The sequence below is a fragment of the Cetorhinus maximus genome, chromosome 22 (genome assembly GCF_964194155.1).
Source record: "Cetorhinus maximus chromosome 22, sCetMax3.hap1.1, whole genome shotgun sequence".
NCBI classification, from domain to species: domain Eukaryota; kingdom Metazoa; phylum Chordata; class Chondrichthyes; order Lamniformes; family Cetorhinidae; genus Cetorhinus; species Cetorhinus maximus.
The window spans coordinates 53,163,990-53,186,595 of record NC_135900.1 but is presented as its reverse complement, the minus strand read 5'-3'; the positions used below and the strand labels follow the sequence as shown (position 1 = coordinate 53,186,595).

The following is a 22,606-nucleotide window of genomic DNA, read 5'->3' as shown; positions in this document are numbered from 1 at the left end:
GGTGTAAGAGCCGTGGATAACTAAGATAGTTAAGGATGATATCAAATTGAAAGAAAAGATGTACAATGCTGCAAAGATTAGTGGTAGACCAGAAGATTGGAGGAGTTTTAGAAACCAGCAAAGGATGACTAAAAAAACGAGGGGTATGAGAGAAAACCAGCAATAAATATAAAAACTGATAGTGAGAACTTCTACAAGTATATAAAAAGTAAAAGAGCAGCTAAAGTGAGCATTGGTCTTAGAGGGTGAGACTGGGGAACTAATAATGGGAAACGAGAGAGAAGTACTACTAAGAAAACTAATGGGATGAAAGGCTGACAAACCCCCTAAATATGATGGCCTTCGTCCTAAGCTGTTAATAGAAGTGGCTACAGAAATTATGAATACATTGTTTGTAAACTTCCAAAATTCCCCAGATCATCGAAAGGTCCACAAATATAACACCAGTATTCAAGAAAGGAGCGAGACAGAAAGCAGGAAACTCTAGGCCAGTTAGTCTAATGTCTGTCATTGGGTAAATGCTAGAATCCATTATCAAGGAAGCAGTAGCAGGACTTTTAGAAAATCATAACACAATCAGGCAGAATCAACATGGTTTTGTGAAAGGGAAACCGTGTTTAACAATTCTATTAGAGTTCTTTGAGAATGTAATAAGCAGGGTGGATAAAGGAGAACCCAAAAGGCATTCAATAAGGTACCACATAAGTTACTGCACAAGATAAGAGCTCATGATATTAGTAGTGATATATTGGCATGTTTAGAGGATTCGCTAACTAACAGGAAGCAGAGAGTCAGAATAAATGGGTCATTTTCAGCTTGGTAAATTGTAACTAATGGAGTGTCGCAGGGATCAGTGCTGGGGCCTCAACTATTTATGATCTATATTAATGACTTGGATGAAAGGACTGAATGTATTATAGCCAAATCTGCTGATGATACAAGGATAGGTAGGAAAGCAAGTTGTGAAGAGGATACAAAGAGTGTGCAAAGGGACATAGCTAGGTTAAATAAGTGGGTGGAAAATTGACAGATGGAAAATGTGAGGTTGTCCACTTTGGCGAGAATAGAAAAGCAAAATATTTTTTGAATAGAGATTGCAGAGGGATCTCAGTGTCCTTGAGCAATCACAGAAGGTTAGCATGCAGGGAAAGCAAGGAATTAGGATGGCAAATGGAATGTTGGCCTTTATTGCAAGGTGGATAGAGTATAAAATAGGGAAGTCTTGCTACAACAGTACAAGGTATTGGTGAGACTGCAACAAGAGTACTGTGTATAGTTTTGGTCTCCTTACATAAGGAAGGATATACTTGCATTGGAGGCAGTCCAGAAAAGATTCACTTGGTTGATTCCTGGGTTGAAAGGGTGGTCTTCTGAGGAAGGCTGAACAGGTTGGGCCAATACTCATTGGAGTTTAGAAGAGTGAGAGGTTAATTCACGTTATGTGGGCTTTGCTGGCTGGGCCAGCATTTATTGCCCACCCCTAGTTGCCCTTGAGAAGGTAGTGGTGAGCTGCCTTCCTCAACCACTGCTGTAGGTATACCCACAGTGCTGTTAGGAAGGAAGTTCCGGGATTTTGACCCAGCAACAGTGAAGGAACAGCGATATATTTCCAAGTCAGGATGGTGAGTGACTTGGAGGGGAACTTCCAGGGGGTGGTGTTCCCATCTATATGCTGCCCTTGTCCTTCTAGATGGTAGTGGTCGTGGGGTTTGGAAGGTGCTGTCTAAGGAGCCTTGGTGGACACCTGCAGTGCATCTTGTAGATGGTACACGCTGCTGCTACAATGTGTCGGTGGTGGAGGGAGTGAATGTTTGTGGATGTGGTGCCAATCAAGCGGACGGGCTGCTTTGTCCTGGATAGTGTCAAGTTTCTTGAGTGTTGTGGGAGCTGCACTCATCCAGGCAATTGGGAAGTATTCCATCATACTCCTGACTTGTGCCTTGTAGATGGGGAGTCAGGAGATGAGTTATCTGTCGCAGGATTCCTAGTCTCTTAATTGCTTTTATAGCCACAGTGTTAATATGGCTAGTTCAGTTTCTGGTCAATAGTAACCCCCAGGATGTTGATAGTGAGGGATGCGGTGATGGTAATGCCATTGAACATCAAGGGGCAATGGTTAGATTCTCTCTTGTTGGAGATGGTCATTGCCTGACCCTTGTGTGGCGCAAATGTTAATTGCCACTTGTCAGCACAAGCCTGGTTATTTTCCAGGTCTTGCTGCATTTTGACATGGACTGCTTCAGTATCTGAGGAGTCACAAATGGTGCTGAACATTGTGCAATCATCAGCAAACATCCCCACTTCTGACCTTAGGATGGAATGAAGGCCATTGATGAAGCCAGCTGAAGATGGTTGGGCTGAGGACACTACCCTGAGGACCTCCTGCATGATGTCCTGGAGCTGAGGTGATTGGCCTCCAACATCCACAACCACCTTCCTTTATGCTAGGTATGACTCTAACCGATGGAGAGTTTACCCCTGATTCCCATTGACTCCATCCTTGATGCCACATTTGGTCAAATGTTGCCTTGGTGTCAAGGGCAGTCACTCTCACCTCACATCGGGAGTTCAGCTCTTTTGTCCATGTTTGAATCAAGGCTGTAATGAGGTCAGGAGCTGAGTGCCCCTGCCGGAACCCAAATTGGTTGTCAGTGAGCAGGTTATGGCTAAGCAAATGCCGCTTGCTAGCACTGTTGATGACCCCTTCCATTACTTTACTGATTATTGAGAGTAGACTGATGGGGCGGTAATTGGCCGGGTTGGATTTGTCCAGCTTTTTGTTTACAGGACATACCTGGGCAATTTTCCACATAGCTGGTTGATGCCAGTGTTGTAGCTGTACCGGAACAGCTTAGCTAGGGACACAGCAAATCCTGGAGTACAAGTATTTAGTACCATTGCTGGAATATTGTCAGGGCCCACAGCCTTTGCACTACCCAGTGTTGCTGTTTTTTGATATCATGTGGAATGAATCGAATTGGCTGAAGACTGTGATGCTGGGGACCTCTGGAAGAGATCCACTTGGCACTTCTGGCTGAAGGTTGGAGCAAATATTTCAGCCTTATCTTTTGCACTAATGTGCTGGGCTCCTCCATCATTGAGGATGGGGGTATTTGTGGGGCCTCCTCCTTCAGTGAGTTGTTTAATTGTCCACCACCATTCTGAATGTGGCAGGACTGCAGGGCTTAGATCTGATCCATTGGTTGTGGGATCGTTTAGCTGTGTCTGTCACTTGCTGCTTATGCTGTTTGGCACGCAAGTAGTCCTGTGCTATAGCTACACCAGGCTGACACCTCATTTTTAGGTATGCCTGGTGCTGCTCCTGGCATTCCCTCCTGCACTCTTCAGTGAACCAGGGTTGATCCTCTGGCTTGGTGGAAATGGTAGAATGGCGGTCATGCTGGACCATAAGGTTACAGATTGTTTTTGAGTACAATTCTGCTGCTGCTGATGGCCTCACGGATGCCCAGTCTTGAGTTGCTAGATCTGTTCGAAATCTATCCCATTTAGCAAAGTGGTAGTGCCACACGATGGAGGGTTTCCTCAATGTGAAGGCGGGACTTCATCTCCACAACGACTGTGTGGTGGTCACTCCTACCGATACTCTCATGGACAGATGCATCTGTGGCAGGCAGGTTAGTGAGGATAAGGTCAAGTATGTTTTTCCCTCTTGTTGGTTCTCTCCTCACCTGCCACAGTCCCAGTCTAGCAGCTATGTCTTTTAGGACTTGGCCAGCTCGGTTAGTAGTGGTGCTACCAAGCCATTCTTGGTGATGCACATTGAAGTCCCCCACCCAGAGTACATTCTGCACCATTGCCACCCTCAGTGCTTGCTCCAAATTGTATTCAACATGGAGAAGCACTGATTCATCAGCTGAGGGCGGGCGGTACGTGATAATCAGCAGGAGGTTTCCTTGCCCATGTTTGACCTGATGCCATGAGACTTCATGGTTTCTGGAGTCAATATTGAGGACTCCCAAGACAACTCCCTCCCGACTATATACCACTGTGCCACAACCTCTGTTGGGTGTGTTCTGCCAGTGGGACAGGTGGTGTCCTATGATTCCATGAGGATTACTCTGTCAGGCTGAGTCTATGGGACAGTTCTCCAATTTTGGCACAATCCCCCAGATGTTAGGAGGATTTTGCAGGGTCAGCAGGGCTGAGTTTGCCATTGTCGTTTCCAGTGCCTAGGTCGTTGCCAGATGGTCTGTCCATTTTCATTCCTTTTTTTGTGACTTTGCAGTGGTTTGATACAACTGAGTAGTTTGTTATGCCTTCAGAGTATTTACAAGTCAGGAGTCACATGTAGGCCAGACCAGGTAAGGACAACAGATTCCCTTCCCTAAAGGGCATTTGTGAACCAGATGGGTTTTTACAACAATCGACGATGGTTTCATGGTCATCTTTTAATTCCAGGTTTCTATTGAATTCAGATTCCACCAACTGTCGTGGCGGGATATTACTATAGGTCTTTGGATTACTAGTCCAGTGACAATACCACTACACCATCGCTTCCCCTGATCTAATCAAAAGATAAATGATTCTGTGGGTACTGGATAGGCTAGATTCTGGGAGGATGTTTCCTCTCGTGGGGGAATCTATAACCTGGGGGGCACAGTTTAAAAATAAGAGGTCACCCATTTAAGGCAAAAATGAGGAGGAATTTCTTCTCTCAGAGGTCATTAGTCTTTGGAATTCTCTTGCCCAGAGAGCAATGGAGGCTGGGTTATTAAATATATTCAAGGCTGAGTTAAACAAATTTTTGATTGATAAGGGAGTCAAGGGGGCAGGCAGGAAAGTGGAATTAAGGCCACAATCAGATCAGCCATGATCATGTTGAATGGAGGAGCCAGCTCAATGGCCCAGATGTCCTACTCCTGCCCCTGTTTCTTCTGATCTTATGAGCAGCTGGACAGGTGGGGGAGGAGGAACTGATAGGAAGAGCTCTGGCAGATCACAGTCAGGTCACTGGAGGGAAATCATTATAGATGGTGACTAGTGCCAAAATGATGACCTGGCTGGGATATTATGCTTGACATAGATTTAAGCCAGACAGGAAGAACCAAGAGATTTTGTACGAAGAAAGTTACCAAAGCACAATTCATAATTACAATACTTCAAATTGAGTCTCTGACTCCTAACACATGAGTATCCCTCTTCAAGAAAGTACTTACTAGTGTTTACACCTCTGTACAAACAACTCTATGACCATTTTATTCAGAATTGTTTAATTTTTATGGATTCTCTGTTATGAATGTAAATTTTGCAAATACATTTTCAGCTGGGAGAATAATTCAAGATAGCATCTCAAACAAACTTCAAGATTTTTTTTTAGAAATTTGATCATGTTACAATTCCCGTAGCAACTGATAACTTTTGAAAAGAATTTTGAATTTCCAGTAGTCAACTTAAGGGAGTTGCACAACAAGATTTCAAGTGTTAACACTTCTACTGTAACACATAAACTAAAAGCAACATTGACTAACCAATTTCAGTTGGCAACATATACCCTAAACTACAGAAAAGCTCCCCCATTTAACATGTAAAATGACTGAAAATCTTCTCTATGTTTATTCTTTACTCTCGTATGTTGACACGCTATTTTCCGGAACCAGCCAAAAGTGATTTTTAGCTTCCAAGGGCTTGTTTCCCTTCTTTTCCTTTTCTAGCCACATAACTTCTCATCCCTAAACTGGCTTTTATGGTGAGGGCTACCCTGGAGATCCCTCCCTCTAGCCAAAGCTAGGCGAATCTTCCAGTTTCATTTTAATCCTCACAAACCCAGTCTCTTCAATCCGAGTGTGAACTCCCACCTCCATTCTTGTGTGGTGAACCATCGAAACGTGCTGTCTCTATCTCTCTGCATTCGCTCTCAGATCCTTGCACACTGATCCTGTCTGTGAAGTTCTGTGATATTTTAAGAAGACACCCTATTCTATAATGGCTTCCTATGGATTTTCCCCCTCTAAAAGCCCATCTCCATGGCAATGTGAATTACATTGACCTTCTATCCAAGTAGAATTACTATTTAGCTATCCTCTAGATTCCCAACTCCATTCTATCTTGAAACTAAGTAGACAGTTTAAAGTATAACTGTTTACAAAACCTGACATTCCTAACACCTTCCTGGAAGTTTGGAGACTAACAATCTATCCACCATCTGCACTGTTGCTTTGGTCATTGTTTACAGGAGTGAACACCTTGCACCTTGTTCCCAGTGAAAGAAATCTAGGACCCCTTTTAATTTTTAACAACCAAGCCACTCTGGCTTGCTGTTGGCAGAATTTAGAACAAGCCACAGTGCTCCATTTTACTCTAAATTAAGGACACAGTCCCAAAACATCATAAGCTTATAAAACCTTGCATTTGTAACAGTCACTTCATGTGATATACTTGCCAGCTCAGGATAAGTAGCAATTTGCATGTTCAGCTTTTATCTGCATACACATCTGTCCTCAGTATTTAGTGGCTAAATTGGCTGATTTTGATTTGATCATGCTTAGTCAATTTCCTATTTGTTGTTTTAACCACCTTTCAGCCAGGCACTAATTTTTGCCTTTTGGATGTGTGACTATTTCATGTGTCACTCCATAAAGTATGAGACTTAGATGTGTAATACTTTTATAAGGTATTATGTGACAAGCGTGACAAGCATGCCCTACATGTATGGTATTTTAATATATAGTGAAATGTTTTACAGTTTATCGTGCAATACTGGGGTGAACCAGCCTGTTAAATTAGAATGATTTTGGCAATGCTCCTACAGCACTCTCCCAATGTGACAGTCAGGAGGTCCAAATTACTTTATGCATTGGTGCCTCCTTAACATTCCATTGGTAAGCTGCAGATACCAAACAGGATTCCTAAGGCAGAATATCAGCTGGCTGTGATGTACAGCCATCTGGCCGTTAAGGGCTGGCTGTGGAGAACAGATGCTAGAAGGGAGAGATGGGGCAGGGGTGGTGGGGGTTAGTGAGAATGGGGCTGGAAGACTTTTATGGAGTCTGAAGGAGTGTATTCCTGTTTGCCAAAATTTCAGAGAAAACAAAAAAAATCCTTTTTGGAGAAGCCTCCAGCAATCCCTTTCACGATCTTTGTTCGGCCTCTCAGCGCCTGAGGAATGGGACTGGCATGCACCTTGCATGGTCTACCCATTTCTCTTTGAAAGTTTCAATCGGGATTTTGCAACAGACATGGGACTTCAATTTATGTAACTAAACATTCTCTCGCCTGTATTGGATGGGAATGTTAGATATCCATTTAGAAGCCTGCGGGAAATTTGATTGAGGCAGGCAAATGGGTGCACAAGGTCCTTACCAGGTGTTGAACTGATAGTTGCCTGTTTTTCAGGTGAGAAGGAAGTGGTCAGCACTTGAATATCTGTCCCATTGTTTGATTTATTTTTGGTTTTACAACACGTAACTAATTAAGCTTATAACATGGTGGGGTTGATTAAATAGATTTCCACTTCAGTTGCTTTAAAATTTAGCATTGTGCAAAGCTTGCATGATCTCCCATTACCATCGTATACTCTCCAGTAGGCTACCAAAGCTATAAATATATAAAATGATTTGTAAACAGATAGGATTTTATTTTTTCTGTTTTTTGCATTGAAGAATAGGACACAAAATGTTCCTCATGCTGATGTTAGTCAGATATAAGCACACATTCATATGCCTATTTTGAGGAATGCAAATTTTGTGAATCAGAAGCAGATATATTCAATTTGAACTCAACTTGAATTAAAACAAAGTAATTCTGGTTGCTGTAGCTCAGAGCTGGCTTCGCCCTTAACATCTGTAACAATTAGGTGTGTTGAAATGTATTAAAAACAGACCACTTTTACATTAATAATTTAGAAAAAAAGAAACTTTGGAGTGTGCCATAAACTGCACACCATAAAGAACAATATAATTTACTGTGAACTGTAATATCCATCGCTTCTTTATCTATGATTAGGTTTAGAATTAGCTTCCTTCCTGTATTTGTGTTTTGGATTTTTGCCCATTTCTGCTGGTGAAACTGGCTTTGAAGAATAATTGAGTCCAACAGTGCAGGGCAGCAGAAATATCAAGGGAAAACAAACCATCAAATTCCAAAGCATCTTAGAAATTTCTTCATTTTAACTGTGTATATTAATTCATTAGTGTCACAGTACCTTTCTCAGTAATGCATTGAATCAAATTCCCTGATAGTGTTTTCAACATTTACTATTGAAAATAAGAAGATTTTCGACCAGACGTGCCCCTGCCAAAATGAGCTTCAGGACTGTGTGGATGTCCCGGCACACTGACTCGGTGGGAATTGCCCCGAAGTTTGAACTTCCCATGGGCGATTCCCTGCTTCCCGAGACCCCTCTGAAAATGTCTCCGACTCTGAGTTAGAGTTGGAGACTTCAGACAATTCTGCAGTACTTAGCCGAATAGTTACTTGGGAAATGTTAGACAGAAAAATCCTAGTCTAACTCCTGGGTAACTATACAACTGACACACACCCGACTACCCCCTGACCCTGCAACGCCTCAACCTCCTGACTCCGCCCCATCCGACCTGACTAGTCCCCACCTCCCCTCCCCTCCAACCCTGATTTGACCTGACTAGCCGCTGCTCCCCGACCCAACCTGACCAGCTCCCATCACCTGACACCCCCCTTGACTCTGCTTGATAGGCCTGACTAGCCCCTGACCTGACACCCCATTGACAAATCCTCCCAACACAACACAACTACCTGACCCATCTCACCCAGCTGCCACCCTGCCCAGCTTGCCACCCTGATGACCTGCCATCCTACCAAGCTGCCACCCTAGCCAATTGACTACTCACCTCACCCACTCTATCCAGTTACACACCTACACGTTCACCAATTCACCCATTCACTCATTCACTCATTCATTTTAGACACTGAAAAGTTGTTTTGGTGTCCTAAAGGTTTTCAGTGTGTTCGTGAGCACTTACCAGAATATGGCAATCTGTGCTTTAAAAAGAGTTGGTGGCATGTCTCCACTGCCCCCCACCATTCTTTCCCAGCTCCCCCCCATATCCCCCAATGACCCAGTGCTATGAGGAAGCAGTTCAATGGAAGACCGCTCCACGTTTCTGGAGAAGCTGGGATCGGAAGACCTGGCCAGAAATGCAGAGCTCCGTCGTAGCGCAGACAAGTAGGAGCAGAGTGACAATCCGATGGTGATTGCTGCTTCGTGGAATATTCGAGCCTTTATCTCATCCAAAAAAAAGGGTAACTCTACAAATGGCCTGGGTTGTAAAGGCAGCCCTGATGCAACAAAGCCATTACTTGTATCATTTAAGAATATGGGAGAGAATTTTCCCCCCGTCGGGGGGGTTGTGCAGGGGCGGGTGCGGGCAGGTGCGGACCCGATCGGCGCCCTCGATCGGGTCCATGTCGCCATTTTATGTGGGTGGCCCAATTAAGGCCCGCCCAGTGTGACGCGCACCTGGAAGCGCTGTACGCTCCCTGTGCGGGCAGGGGGTGATGCCCTGAGTCAGGAGTGCGCTCTTTCGCGTGCACCCGTACAAAAGAGTGCAGAAATCTCCCTGAGGTGCAGAGGTGCCTCGGAGATTAGTTTTAAGTTTGGAAAATTTTAATAAAGAAAAAAACAATTTAAGTCATGTCCCTTCATATGACAGTGTCACATGAGCTGGGATACATCAATGAAATTTAATGGAAAAATTTATTAAATCTACAAACCCTTCATGAAACTACATTCTGCCCGTTGATGAGGCTCCATGAAAAATGCGAAGGCCGCCTGGGCTCTTCGCCTGCCCGCCAACCTTAAGGTTGAACGGGCAGCTTTCTCAATAGGTTCAATTAGTTAATTAATGGCCTTAACAGGCCTATGACATGGCTGCGCGCCCGCCGAACTGAAAATCTAACTGACACGCGGTGACATTGGGACGTACGCCCGACGAGCTGGCCCCGCCCCTGCTCACCGAGCCAAAAATTCTTCCCATGATTACAAACAAATGCTGTCGTTTGGCACTACAGCCCTTTAGAACATAAACACAGGATACCACAGCAGAAGGGTGAGGGCTTGTGTGCCCACTGTTTTCAATCCTAGTTGTGCTGCTGTAAAAAGATGTTGAGCCAAAGATGGTTACATCTCATGTAGGGAGAGGATCGGAAGGAGTAGATGCTTCTTCCTCAGTTATGTAGTTACTACTGGTTGCCTCAGATTGGTATTCGAAAGGTCAGGGAGCTTTACAGCCAGTAGTTGTCTTTACTGTAGAATGTGTGTGACAAAGGAAAACTGTGAAGTAAGAGGAAATTCTCATTTCCCTTCCAGGACCTAACTGAGGGTCAGTCCTGGCATCGTAGCTGGCCTAAATTGATGAGCTGCCTCAGCAGGTGCCCAAGCAAGCCTTGCGTGTCAGTGTCTCAGCATTGGCTGAGCATTTTGGGATTGAGAAACAGCCTAAACAAATTTTGTTCCCCCAACCCCAATACTATTAAGGTTGTTGGAGCATTCAGGAGTAGGTGTACAAAAAAAACAAATTCAGTTGAATGATGAGACCAAGATCATGACATATAATGACCATCTTACAATCTGAGTACTCCATAATTTTATAAATTGGCAAACCTCAGTGAAGGGTTAAGACTCCGTGAGGAACGCCATCAAGAGGAAATATATGCATTTATATGGCACCTTTTACATCCTCAGGAAAAAAACAAAAGGTCCTCTAGACAGCTTTATAACAGTTGATTAATTTTGCAGCATTATTGTTGTTCAGGTAAATGCAGCAACGAATTTAAACACAGCAAGATCCACATAAAAGCAGTAAAATAGATGGGCAGATAATTTGTTTTGATGATATTAGTTGAGGAATGTTGTTGGTCATGACACAGAGAACTTCCTTTTTGCTCCTATTATAGCATGAAGGGATTGAGGTAGATGGTACCTCAGTTTAATGTTTTAGCTGAAAATCTTGGTTAAGTGATGTCAAGCATAGGTTTTAAGAGATTGTAAGGGAAGAATAGCTAATAACGATAAGCTTCCATTATCTTGAGCAGGAAACAGAGAATAAAAGATTGTGGTCATCTTGCTCTCAATGAATTGAGGATATGGAAATAAAGAATATGTATTTAGAAACTAGGAGGGAAAAGGAAGTTTAGAAGTTCAAAATACTTCAACTCCAATTCCAATCAAAACCCCACATGTTTTGCTGCAGTTAGTTCAGGATAAAATTTCGATAGAGTAAATTGAGCTGCTGAGGATGTTTTTCAACTTGCAGACACCTTGGTGTTAAATTGAGGAAAATGCACTTTTGTAGCTAATAGCCAGAAAAAAAAACAAAATTATGTGATAAACAGCACTTTGGATATATTTGGACCAGGACTTTCTTGCTTCTGATCAGATGGCACTTTTCAATGGGTGTACTAACTTCAACCTTCAGTGTCGCCTCCTTCACCTCATGGTTTATCAGGGTCAGCTGCAGATTTGCACAACTGCTCAACCCCAGGATAGCAGGACAATCTGTTTCAGCGATGTCAAACATATGGCTGACACATTTCCTTTCCTTGTCCCTCTATTTTGAGTCATACCTAGTTATTAAATCTCAGTCAACATGACATTGCTCAGTTTCAGAGAATCTTTCTTTGGGTACCCATTTTCTTTCAGATTTTCAGGTAAGATCTTCTAGTATAGTCTAAGTGGAATGATGTTACTCTGTGCTCTAGTGTCAGGTTTCAGATTTATGATTGTGGGATTATTTCTCACCTTCTACCTAATCTGAATGGTTCTGTGAATTTCTTTCCTCTGGTTACTGTCACATCATGACATTTCCTGCAGGTGTGGCATTTCCTGTAGTTGTATGGTTCCTTTGCCTATTGTGTCCTCAAAAATCAATGTCATGTAGAATGTATCTGAGAAAGGAACGCTGTGAAGTAAAATGAAATTTTTATTTTCCCTCCCAGGACCTAACTGAGGGTCAATCCTGGCATCGTAGCTGACCCAAATTGATGAGCTACCTCAGCAGGTGCCCAGAGAAGCCTTGCATCTCAATGTCTCAGCATTGGAGTGTGCTGAGCATTTTGGGATTGAGAAACAGCCTAAACAAATTTTGTTTCCCTCCCCCACCCCTCACCCACCTGTTAAGGCTTTCGGAGCATTCAGGAGTAACTCTTTCGAGTACATTCACAGTTCTTGGTTTCCGGGAATGGGACATGAACCCACAACCTTCTGATTCAAAGGCGAGGGTGCTATGAACTGAGCCATAGGTGTACAAAAAAACAAACTCAGTTGAATGATGAGACTCTCTGTCTCCAGGGTAGGATATTGGTTTCTTTACTCTTTCATTTGCCCTGTTGCTTTGCCTCTGCAACTCGTTTACTCTTTTCTTTTTTTCCCTGGCACATCTTTTCCGAGTGATACTGCTTTCCACAAACTCTGCAGTTTGATCCGTATATAGGACATTCCCTTAAGACTGTGAACTCATGGTCGTCCACAGCTCTTGCACATCTTTCTGTCTGACTGGTGTGCATTCTTTTGTTGCTGTTTCACTGCATCAATCCTGCTGCCTTTCCTTTAACTTAACTAAAGGCTAGTCATTTGGATAGTCACCTGTCCACTCGTTACTTCATGTATTTTGGCAGTGTCAACTGCTAGTGATGTTGTAAGCTGGTCCCTTCCAATCAAATCTTTTTGAACTTCAGGGTGTGCAGAGCCCCAAATGAGCCTTTCACCTGCTTCCTTGAATTTACACTTGCTGCCTACATTTGTCAATCACGTTAAGAAATTGTCAACAGGCTCACGTGGTTCCTGCCTCAAGCTCTAAATTTCATATTAGTGGATTCAATGGCTTGACGTGCGCTGGGTATGTGTACAAAATTTCTCAAAAAATTTGTTTGGGTTTTTACTGCTGTCCTCGTTAATTTCCCAGCAATTGAAAAGATTAAGCCTTTCTCTCCTGTCCACAAAAGGATGCAGCTGGCCCTTTGAAGTTCGCTAGTGCTTTTTAGAAAGCTACTAAATGTCTAAACTTCTCAAATGCCTCCCTGATGTCATCAGCCTGTCAATTGATCATGGGCTGGAGCTGAGTGTTCATTGATGCAGGTCAGCCACTTCATTCTTTCATGATTCACTCAGTTTCTTTTCACTCTCTGGCACTAATTTGGGTTAATTTTTCTCAATCTAATTCTGCATTAAATCCATTTCGAATGTTTGGATTTTATTCACAGACACCTGCTGCTACTATGTTATGTTTTGTGAATCCCAGAAGTCTGAAAAAACTTTTAGACACAGATAATAGGGTGGATATTGAGTGTATTTCTCCAGATCTCTCCATGTGATGTGGATACATTGTTAGTTTGGTGCACAGACTGTAGTGCAGTAGTGAGATGGTGTGGTATCCTGGATACTTATACATACATGTGCATAACAATATAGTTGCTAACTCTTTTTGAATAATATAACAATATAACATCAATGCAAATGTTTCTTTTTAAAATGCTCAGCTTAATTGGTTTTAATCTTGTTTCTGTTCAATCTAGTTGGAGAAACAACAGTTGCTTTTCAATCAAGGAAAACAGGTATGGAACAAACGAGATTAAAAAATCAATTTTATTGTGGAACTTTTAACTCGTTTGATTACTTCAGCTTTATTCAGAATTCGTAAAATTGTAATATTATGACATTTTGGCAATAGAACATGGGAATGCAAAAACAATGTTTGGCACCAAAAATTATTTTATTACCTGACGCGATTGCATGCTGATGGCAAGAGGACAGAATTTAAGTTTGAAATGATATAATCCTGGACCGTTAGTAGTTACTGAAGCAAAATATTAATCAGTAAATAAATTCCCCACATAAAGGTCAGTGTTTCCTGCTGCTTTGTTTTCAAACAATACGATTCCAAATGCTGGACAGGAATAGTATACGAGCATAAAGGCTTTTAAAAATAGGAAAATGTCATTAGGTCAGAGCAAACTCGTTCCTTTATAACAGATCACCTACTCTCCTACTTACTATATCCCTTCTCTTTGCAGATACACAGATAATTATCTCTCATATTAATTTGTAACCAATCTAGTGCAATGGCATTTTCTGCTGATGTATTCCATACTTATGTTATCCTTTGGTGAAAATTTTAGGCCTGACTTCCCTTTTTACTCTGAATTATAGTCAGTTGACCAAATATCAAACAAGTTAAGCATATACATTTAGCAAATACATTAGATGGAAAATGAAATTAAGCTTTTGTAAATATCTGCAAAGATAACTGCCCAATTAAATAGTTCATTGTCAAGGCAACTAGATCCTTGTGGACTTATGAACCTGCCTACATTATTTGTTGTGCCTTCTGTTCTTGCTAAAATCTTGTTTGAAGGAGGACAATACAGGTCATAAACTAATTAAAAACAAAAACAGAATTACCTGGAAAAACTCAGCAGGTCTGGCAGCATCGGCGGAGAAGAATAAAGTTGACGTTTCGAGTCCTCATGACCCTTCAACAGAACTGAGTAAAATTAGGAGAGGGGTGAAATATAAGCTGGTTTAAGGTGGGTGGGTGGGGGGTGGGGGGAGAGAAGTTGGGGGTGGGGGGGGTTGTGGGGGGGGGTTGGTTGTAGGGACAAGCAAGCAGTGATAGGAGCAGATAATCAAAAGATGTCACAGACAAAAGAACAAAGAGGTGTTGAAGGTGGTGATATTATCTAAGAGAATGTGCTAATTAAGAATGGATGGCATGACACACAAGGTACAGCTCTAGTAGGGGTGGGGTGAAATAAGACTAACAGAGCATAAAAGGTATAAATTTAAAAATAATGGAAATATGTGGGAAAAGAAAAATCTATATAAATTATTGGAAAAAACAAAAGGGAGGGGGAAGAAACGGAAAGGGGGTGGGGATGGAGGAGGGAGTTCAAGATCTAAAGTTGTTGAATTCAATATTCAGTCCGGAAGGCTGTAAAGTGCCTAGTCGGAAGATGAGGTGCTGTTCCTCCAGTTTGCGTTGAGCTTCACTGGAACAGTGCAGCAAGCCAAGGACAGACATGTGGGCAAGAGAGCAGGGTGGAGTGTTAAAATGGCAAGCGACAGGGAGGTTTGGGTCTTTCTTGCGGACAGACGGCAGGTGTTCTACAAAGCGGTCGCCCAGTTTGCATTTGGTCTCTCCAATGTAGAGGAGACCGCATTGGGAGCAACGAATGCAGTAGACTAAGTTAGGGGAAATGCAAGTGAAATGCTGCTTCACTTGAAAGGAGTGTTTGGGCCCTTGGACGGTGAGGAGAGAGGAAGTGAAGGGGCAGGTGTTGCATCTTTTGCGATGGATGGGGAGGTGCCGTAGATGGGGGTTGATGGAGGAGTGGACCAGGGTGTCCCGGAGGGAACGATCCCTACGGAATGCCGCCAGGGTGAGTGAAGGGAAGATGTGTTTGGTGGTGGCATCATGCTGGAGTTGGCGGAAATGGCGGAGGATGATCCTTTGAATGTGGAGGCTGGTGGGGTGATAAGTGAGAACAAGGGGGACCCTATCATGTTTCTGAGAGGGAGGAGAAGGCGTGAGGGCGGATGTGCGGGAGATGGGCCGGACACGGTTGAGGGCCCTGTCAACGACCGTGGGTGGAAAACCTCGGTTAAGGAAGAAGGAGGACATGTCAGAGGAACTGTTTTTGAAGGTAGCATCATCAGAACAGATGCGACGGAGGCGAAGGAACTGAGAGAATGGGATGGAGTCCTTACAGGAAGCTGGAGCTGTAGTCGAGGTAGCTGTGGGAGTCGGTAGGCTTGAAATGGATACTGGTGGACAGTCTATCACCAGAAATTGAGACAGAGAGGTCAAGGAAGGGAAGGGAAGTGTCAGAGATGGACCATGTGAAAATGATGGAGGGGTGGAGATTGGAAGCAAAATTAATCAATTTTTCCAGGTCCCAACGAGAGCATGAAGCCGCACCAAAGTAATCATCAATGTACCGGAGAAAGAGTTGTGGGAGGGGGCCAGAGTAGGACTGGAACAAGGAATGTTCCACATACCCCATAAAGAGACAGGCATAGCTGGGGCCCATGCGGGTACCCATAGCCACACCTTTTATTTGGAGGAAGTGAGATGAGTTAAAGGAGAAATTGTTCAGTGTGAGAACAAGTTCAGCCAGGCGGAGGAGAGTAGTGGTGGATGGGGATTGTTCGGGCCTCTGTTCAAGGAAGAAGCTAAGGGCCCTCAGACCATCCTGGTGGGGGATGGAGGTGTTGAGGGATTGGACGTCCATGGTGAAGAGGAGGTGGTTGGGGCCAGGGAACTGGAAATTGTTGATGTGACGTAAGGTGTCAGAGGAATCACGGATGTAGATGGGAAGGGACTGGACAAGGGGAGAGAGAAGGGAGTCAAGATAACGAGAAATGAGTTCCGTGGGGCAGGAACAGGCTGACACGATCGGTCTGCCGGGACAGTCCTGTTTGTGGATTTTGGGTAGGTAAGTGCTGTTTAAGAGCTGAAAATTTAAGGGGCACCATTTTATGACAAGAAGTGTTTGTAAAAGCTTTTCTTACAGTCACATGATGCAAAGGCATGACTTGTATCAATCTACCAATCAATCAGTTCTAATTCTTCCCCCTCAGTCAAATAGTTTGCAAACATATTTCAACAGCACCGTCACCCTTTTAAAAATAAATTTCACAGGAACTATATTTTAATGGCACAGCAATACTTTAAAGGAGCAGACTGTAACTGAGGGCAAGTTCTGATATAAATATTTAACATAAAATATATAGGCATAATAAAATGCTACCTATTCAGTTGCATTTTTTTTACTGCTGCGTATGATTCCATGCAATCTTTTTGATTTATAGTAATCACCTGGACATGGGTATCAGCGTATAATTTCAAAGAAATGTGGTAAACGGTGTTTACAAAACGTTGCAGACTCCAGGAGTGTTGAAATATGTTTTGCCAAAGTATTTTATTGAGGGAGTAGAATTCGAAGAGCTGACTTATTGACATGTTGATCCTTTGCGTGATGTAACTCTAAGATTTTGCGAACACTTTCTTTGTCATAAAAGAGTGTCCTTTTAAATGGACAGATACATGGCAGATGAAACTTAATGCCAAAAATCTGAGGAGATGCATTTAGGCTAGAAGAATCAGGAGAGGTACAATTTTAACTTGGATATAGGAACAGACACTTGGGAGTGTATGCACACCAATCTTTGAAGGTGGCAGGACAAGTTGAGAAGGCTGTTTAAAAAAAGCGATGCAGGATTTCAGTTATGGGATGATACTTGCAGAGAAAGTTAAGGGGAAATTTAATAGAGGTGCTCAAACTCATGAACTGTTTTAATAGGGTAACTATTTACAGTGTCAATAAAACTGGTAACCAAAAGATCCAAGTTTAAGGTGATTAATAAAAGAACCAGAGGCAAGACGAGGAGAATGTTTTTACGCAGTAAATTGTTATCTGGAATGCACCACCTGAAAGAGTGGAGGAAGCAGATTCAATAATAATCTTCAAGAGGAATTTGTAAAAATGCTTGAAGAGGAAATATTTGCAGGGCTATGGGGAAAATACGGGGGAGTGGGACTAATTGGATACTTCTTTCTACCTCTTTATTGGAAACAGTAGAGAGCAAAATGGCTGATAGTTATGATTACTTGTGGGATGTCTGGAAGGCCAACCATGCAGTTGGCAACCATCCAGTTCATGAAGAGAATCAACTTGTGAATTCCCACCATCATGTTTGGGAAAATAGCTTATTTGGGGTGAGCTGACTTTACCTTACAATCCACTGAGACCCATGGATGCTTCTTGCACTTGTGCTGAAATGTACATGCGGATGAGAATTGAGATACAGTGGATTATGGCATTAATTCATCCTACCCCAAATTGAATTTTACAGTCCCTGCAGGAACCCCATAAATGAACTGGAAATAGTTGGCATGTATGTCAGTTTATTGAGGCTCATGAAGAACATGGACTTCAAGCAAATAAGGTTGCACTTGATAAAATCCTTATTACATTTTGAAGTATCTGCCACAGTGTGATACATATCTTGTTTTATTACATACATGTAGTTTTGGTTATTGTTAATTATTTTGTTTACCAGTTTTATCAATTTGATGCAAATTCAGGTGCTAAAATAAACAATCTAATATGTTTGCTTTTATTGTGTGTCCCTTTCATCAGTCTGGTTTATTAGCGTACTCTGGTGGGAATGGGTAAGACATTTTAGATACCCTAAGATTCTGTGTTTAAATAAGTCTGTATAAAGGCTCAGAAATGGAACACTTATCCACACCTAACACCCAGGCTTATTTTTCCTCTAGTGTGGGCTTTCTGCTGGAAGTGCATCAGGATAGGAGTTCTGAGAGTGGAATAGAATACCAGCTTAACAAGACTTGGGGGGCGGGGTGGAATTGTCAGGTTAAAATGGTAAGGCCAAGGAGCACCAGTACGAACTGGGAGGGTTGGAAAGGTGGGAAGTTGGTTGGAGTGTAGTGTTTGAATTGTTCCTGGAGGATGTAGAGTACCTTTGTGAATGGAGCAGTGGAGGGATTGGGAAAAATGACGATTGAAAATGTATTAAAATTTAATCGGTACTCCCATGCCATAATTTATTGACATTGGGGAACATTTTGAGGCATCCTGCTGGGTGTATATGGGGAAGTAGTGCCCCAAAATTGGAAGGAAATGATTTATCATCTTGCTTCTGCCGTCACTGTGGCCACTGCCAGCAGAATACTCCTCTGAACACCACAAAACAAGCTTGGGATACTCCCCATCCAAGTCCCTTACCCCTCCCCTGCATACCAACAGACCTACCTGGAGGTTGGCTGAGTTGCATTATATTACTATTGTCTGGGCCTACCCCCACCCAGCCCAACATTCAGATGCTAATGATGGCCATTCTACAAAATTAACTGGGCCCCTAGTGGTGAGTATTGAGCAGCCAGTGGGTGCTCTGCCTGTTGGCTGCCCAGAGTCCACACTGAGATGAAAATTTACCCCATTATATTTTCTTCTTCCTCAATTTAATTAAAGCCTCCAGTGCTTTGTCCATCTCTTCCACTGAGAATAATGGAATGTGCTATCTTCACTTCTACATAAACAGCTTTGAACTGAAATACTAAGAGATAAATAATTGCCTCCATATTTTATTTTGTCTCCTCTGGTTTTATAGTTTCTATCCCTATCTCTTCAGAACTTAAACAGTCTTTGCAGAGAACAGGAAATTATGCAGGAAATTGGGGATTTAAACCCAGGCCTAACATTGTCTTGGCATGTTACCCTGACCAGGATTTCCCAGTTGGCGAGTGGGGGGCGGGGCATGCGCGAAAGAGCACACTCTTGGCTCAGGGAATCCTCCCCTCCCCCCGCCCACACAGGGAGCGCATAGCACTTCCTTGTGGGTGTCACGCTGGGCAGGCCTTAATTTGGCCCGCCCATGTAACATGGTGGCGCACCCCTGATCGGCGGTGCCAATCGGAGGCGTTCCTCTGCTGTGCCCGCTCCTGAACTTCCCCTGCAATGGGGGGAAAGTTCTGCCCCATGGTGCAATTAACACTGATGCACAGCTTGATTTAAAACATTTATTTTTAAAAAACTGCTTGTTAGGAAATTGATACAGGAGTTTAAGAGTTAGTTAAGAGTTAATGATTAAGTCAGTTAAGAGTTAATGATTAAATTGGTTGTGGAATTAACATTTAAGCCTAGTAGCTTGTTTACAAAGGTTAAACCATTGTGCCTGTTGTGATAGCTTTATTGTCAAAAGGAGGCTGGCTGTACCAGGTAATGCTTTTTGCTCTTTTGCCTATTCCCAGCACTCAATGTAAGAACATAAAATATGCAATAACTGTTTAACCTAAACAGCCCGTTTTCTCTGCGGACCATCTGCAATGCTCCCTATTATAAAATTTGCCCAATTGTTTCTTCCCACCCCCATACCCGCAGTGGAGGTGAAAATACCAGTATAATTTAGGAAAATGCTGGATGCAGTGGCGTGAGTTCTGTAGGTCCTTTCTGGATAGAAGAGGATTGAATGGTTTTCCTCATCTTTATCTGTTGTGATCCCTGGCCAAGAACGATGATGAGCAGCAAGTTCCTGGGCCTCTCACAATGCTGCCCTAAAAACAAATGCGAGAAGGTGTACAAGGTCATCTCATATGGCAGCTCTATACTGGATATTCTGTGTTGTAGGAAAGCGCTGGATTCCATCTAGCGCATCCATAGGGCAGAATTTCCCGCTTGTCGGGCGGGCTGGTTGGGAGCGGGTTTGGAGCCAATCGCCACCCGCGATCGGCTGCACACCGCCATTTTACGTAGGCGGGCCGATTAAGGCCCACCCAGCATGACGCACGCCCGCTACCTGTGCGGGCAGGGGGAGGAAGGAGACTCAGGGCCTGCGCTCTCGTGCATGTGCGCGAAAGAGCGCAGAAATCTCCCTGAGGCACGGAGCTGCCTCAGGGAGATTAAGTTCAAATTGAAGGTTTCAAATAAAGAAAGATAAAAATTATTTAGACATGTCCCCTCACGTGACAATGTTACATGAGCTGGGATATGTTTATGCATTGTGGAAAAAATAATTATTTATTTAATAAAACCTTCAGGAAACCTCATCCCGCCCATGGATGAGGTTTCCTGAAAAACGCAAAGCCCACTTGGGCTCTTCGCCTGCCCGCCAACCTTAAGGTTGGACGGGCAGCATTGAGAATAACTGTTATTGGTTTCTTAATGGCCTCAATAGGCCTTTGACAGTCCTGGCGTGCGCCTGCCGAACAAAAGATTGAGTGATGTGCGGTGATGTCGGGACACACGCCCGATGTCACCGCGCGTCGTTTTACACGTCAGTGTGGTGGGCCCACCCCCGCACGCCTACGTGAACACTCCCCATAATAAAATTAGTAATTTAAATTGGGAAATCATGGGCATGATCTGTCGAACCAGAGTGCCTTGGGCCTCCAGTGCTGTTTCTTGATATATTTCCCCTGTAACATTCTTCTTTTAGTTTAGTTTTAAAATATAGCCCTTGGCTGTAATTAATCATTAAACATTCTATTCTAAAATTAGTTTAAATGTGGAAAAGGCCTGACGTTTTGTACTTTTGTGCATAATGTTGTTACACACTTTTCTCTCACACTTGTCATTTGTGCAAAGAACATCTGAAAGTGACTTTTAAGGCTGCAATCCAATTGAAGATAAATTATGGAAATATATCTCAAGCAATAAAATTACCATCAGAGCTAAAATAACTACTCTTCAACCATTCAGTGTGTGGAATTTGAGTATGTTCCTAGAACAAGAACTCTAATGTTGGGCTTTCTGTCTCTTTCAGAGTTAAAACCTTGGCCTAAAATCTGGGCCAAGGAATGCATTTTGCTTTCGCCCCTTCCTCCACCCAACTATCCTCACCTCCCAGCCAAGCCAAAACTCACTGGAAGCTGAAATTGACCCATCATCTCAATGTCACAATGAAAAGACTGAGCAAAAGAAAGTGCAAATAGCATATGGCGATGATAAATTATAGCAGAGGCCACACAAGTAAAAAGATGAAAAAAATTGGAAATTTGCTAAAAGAAAAAAATTGCAGATTCAGGAGATCTGAAGTGAAAATGGAAAATTCTGAAACCACAGTGGGGTTGATATTAATCCAGAGGCAGCATTGAGCTTCAGAAAATGGCAAGTGTGACATGCAGAAGATATTGAGATGCATGAGAATGTCCAATTTCCACAGGGATGCCTCAGTGAGAGCAAGCTGAAGGGAAACAGTATGAGAGGCCAAAAGCTAACAGCAAGAGAACCAGAGGCAGTGGCAGTCTGAGAGTGCCCCCCAGTAAGTCAGAGTCAGGGCATGAGTTGAACATGGAACACTGATAAAAGAAATTCTAAAGTGACATTTCTGCAATGGAGGAAGTGAATTGGTGAGTAACAGGTAATTGTTAGTTTATTTTATTAAACTAATTCTTTACATTTGTTCACAATTTACTTGATGGTTGTTTCCATTGTGTTTTCAATTTTCCCTGTTTGTATTAGGGTTATTAAAGTCTCCTAATACTTCTATGTTATTTCTGTTACATGCCTTTGAAACTCACCAACAAATTAAGGATACACATGCAAGGGGACCCTTCTAGTCTGCCATGCTAGTCAATCCACTGGCCTCTAAATCACTGAGACCTTGACCACTGAAACATTTAACACTGAAATCTAAAACTCAACACTGACATCTGAGACATTGACCTATAAAGCTCTGACAGACTGACCTCTAATAGACTAAGGGTGGAATTTTCCACTCTGGAGACTAAGGCCAGCATCTTCTGGTCGGTGAGCGGGAGTGGGGTCCACTTGCTGACGCGTGAAATGACGTGGGGTGACGTCAGGCGTGCATCCTGATGTCACCCCGTGTCATTTAGATTATCAGTTCGGCGGGCGCGCATCCAACTTGGATGTGCGCCCGCTGACCTGTCAACAGCCTATTAAGGCCATTAAAAAACAAATTAACCTCATTAATGGACCTGCCCATCCAACCTTAAGGACACACACAACCACAACTGCATCAAGTCTAGTAGACTCAGGGTTTGCACTAGAATGCTGCCTTCCACTTCCCAGATCAGCTACATGCAGCTTTGGCTGCTCATCTTTCCAGAGTAGAGCCTGGTGATACTTG

At 43.1% G+C, this 22,606-nt stretch overlaps 1 protein-coding gene across 2 annotated transcripts in view; it reads left to right on the top strand.

The window, feature by feature from the left end:
• Positions 1-22,606, top strand: part of LOC144696699 (FYVE, RhoGEF and PH domain-containing protein 4-like) — a 428,322-nt gene that overhangs the window by 127,362 nt on the left and 278,354 nt on the right. For both annotated transcript variants that reach the window (XM_078568320.1, XM_078568319.1), the window contains one exon: positions 13,507-13,545. In XM_078568320.1, the coding sequence (XP_078424446.1) occupies positions 13,507-13,545 (39 nt within the window). The remainder of the gene's footprint in view (positions 1-13,506; positions 13,546-22,606) is intronic.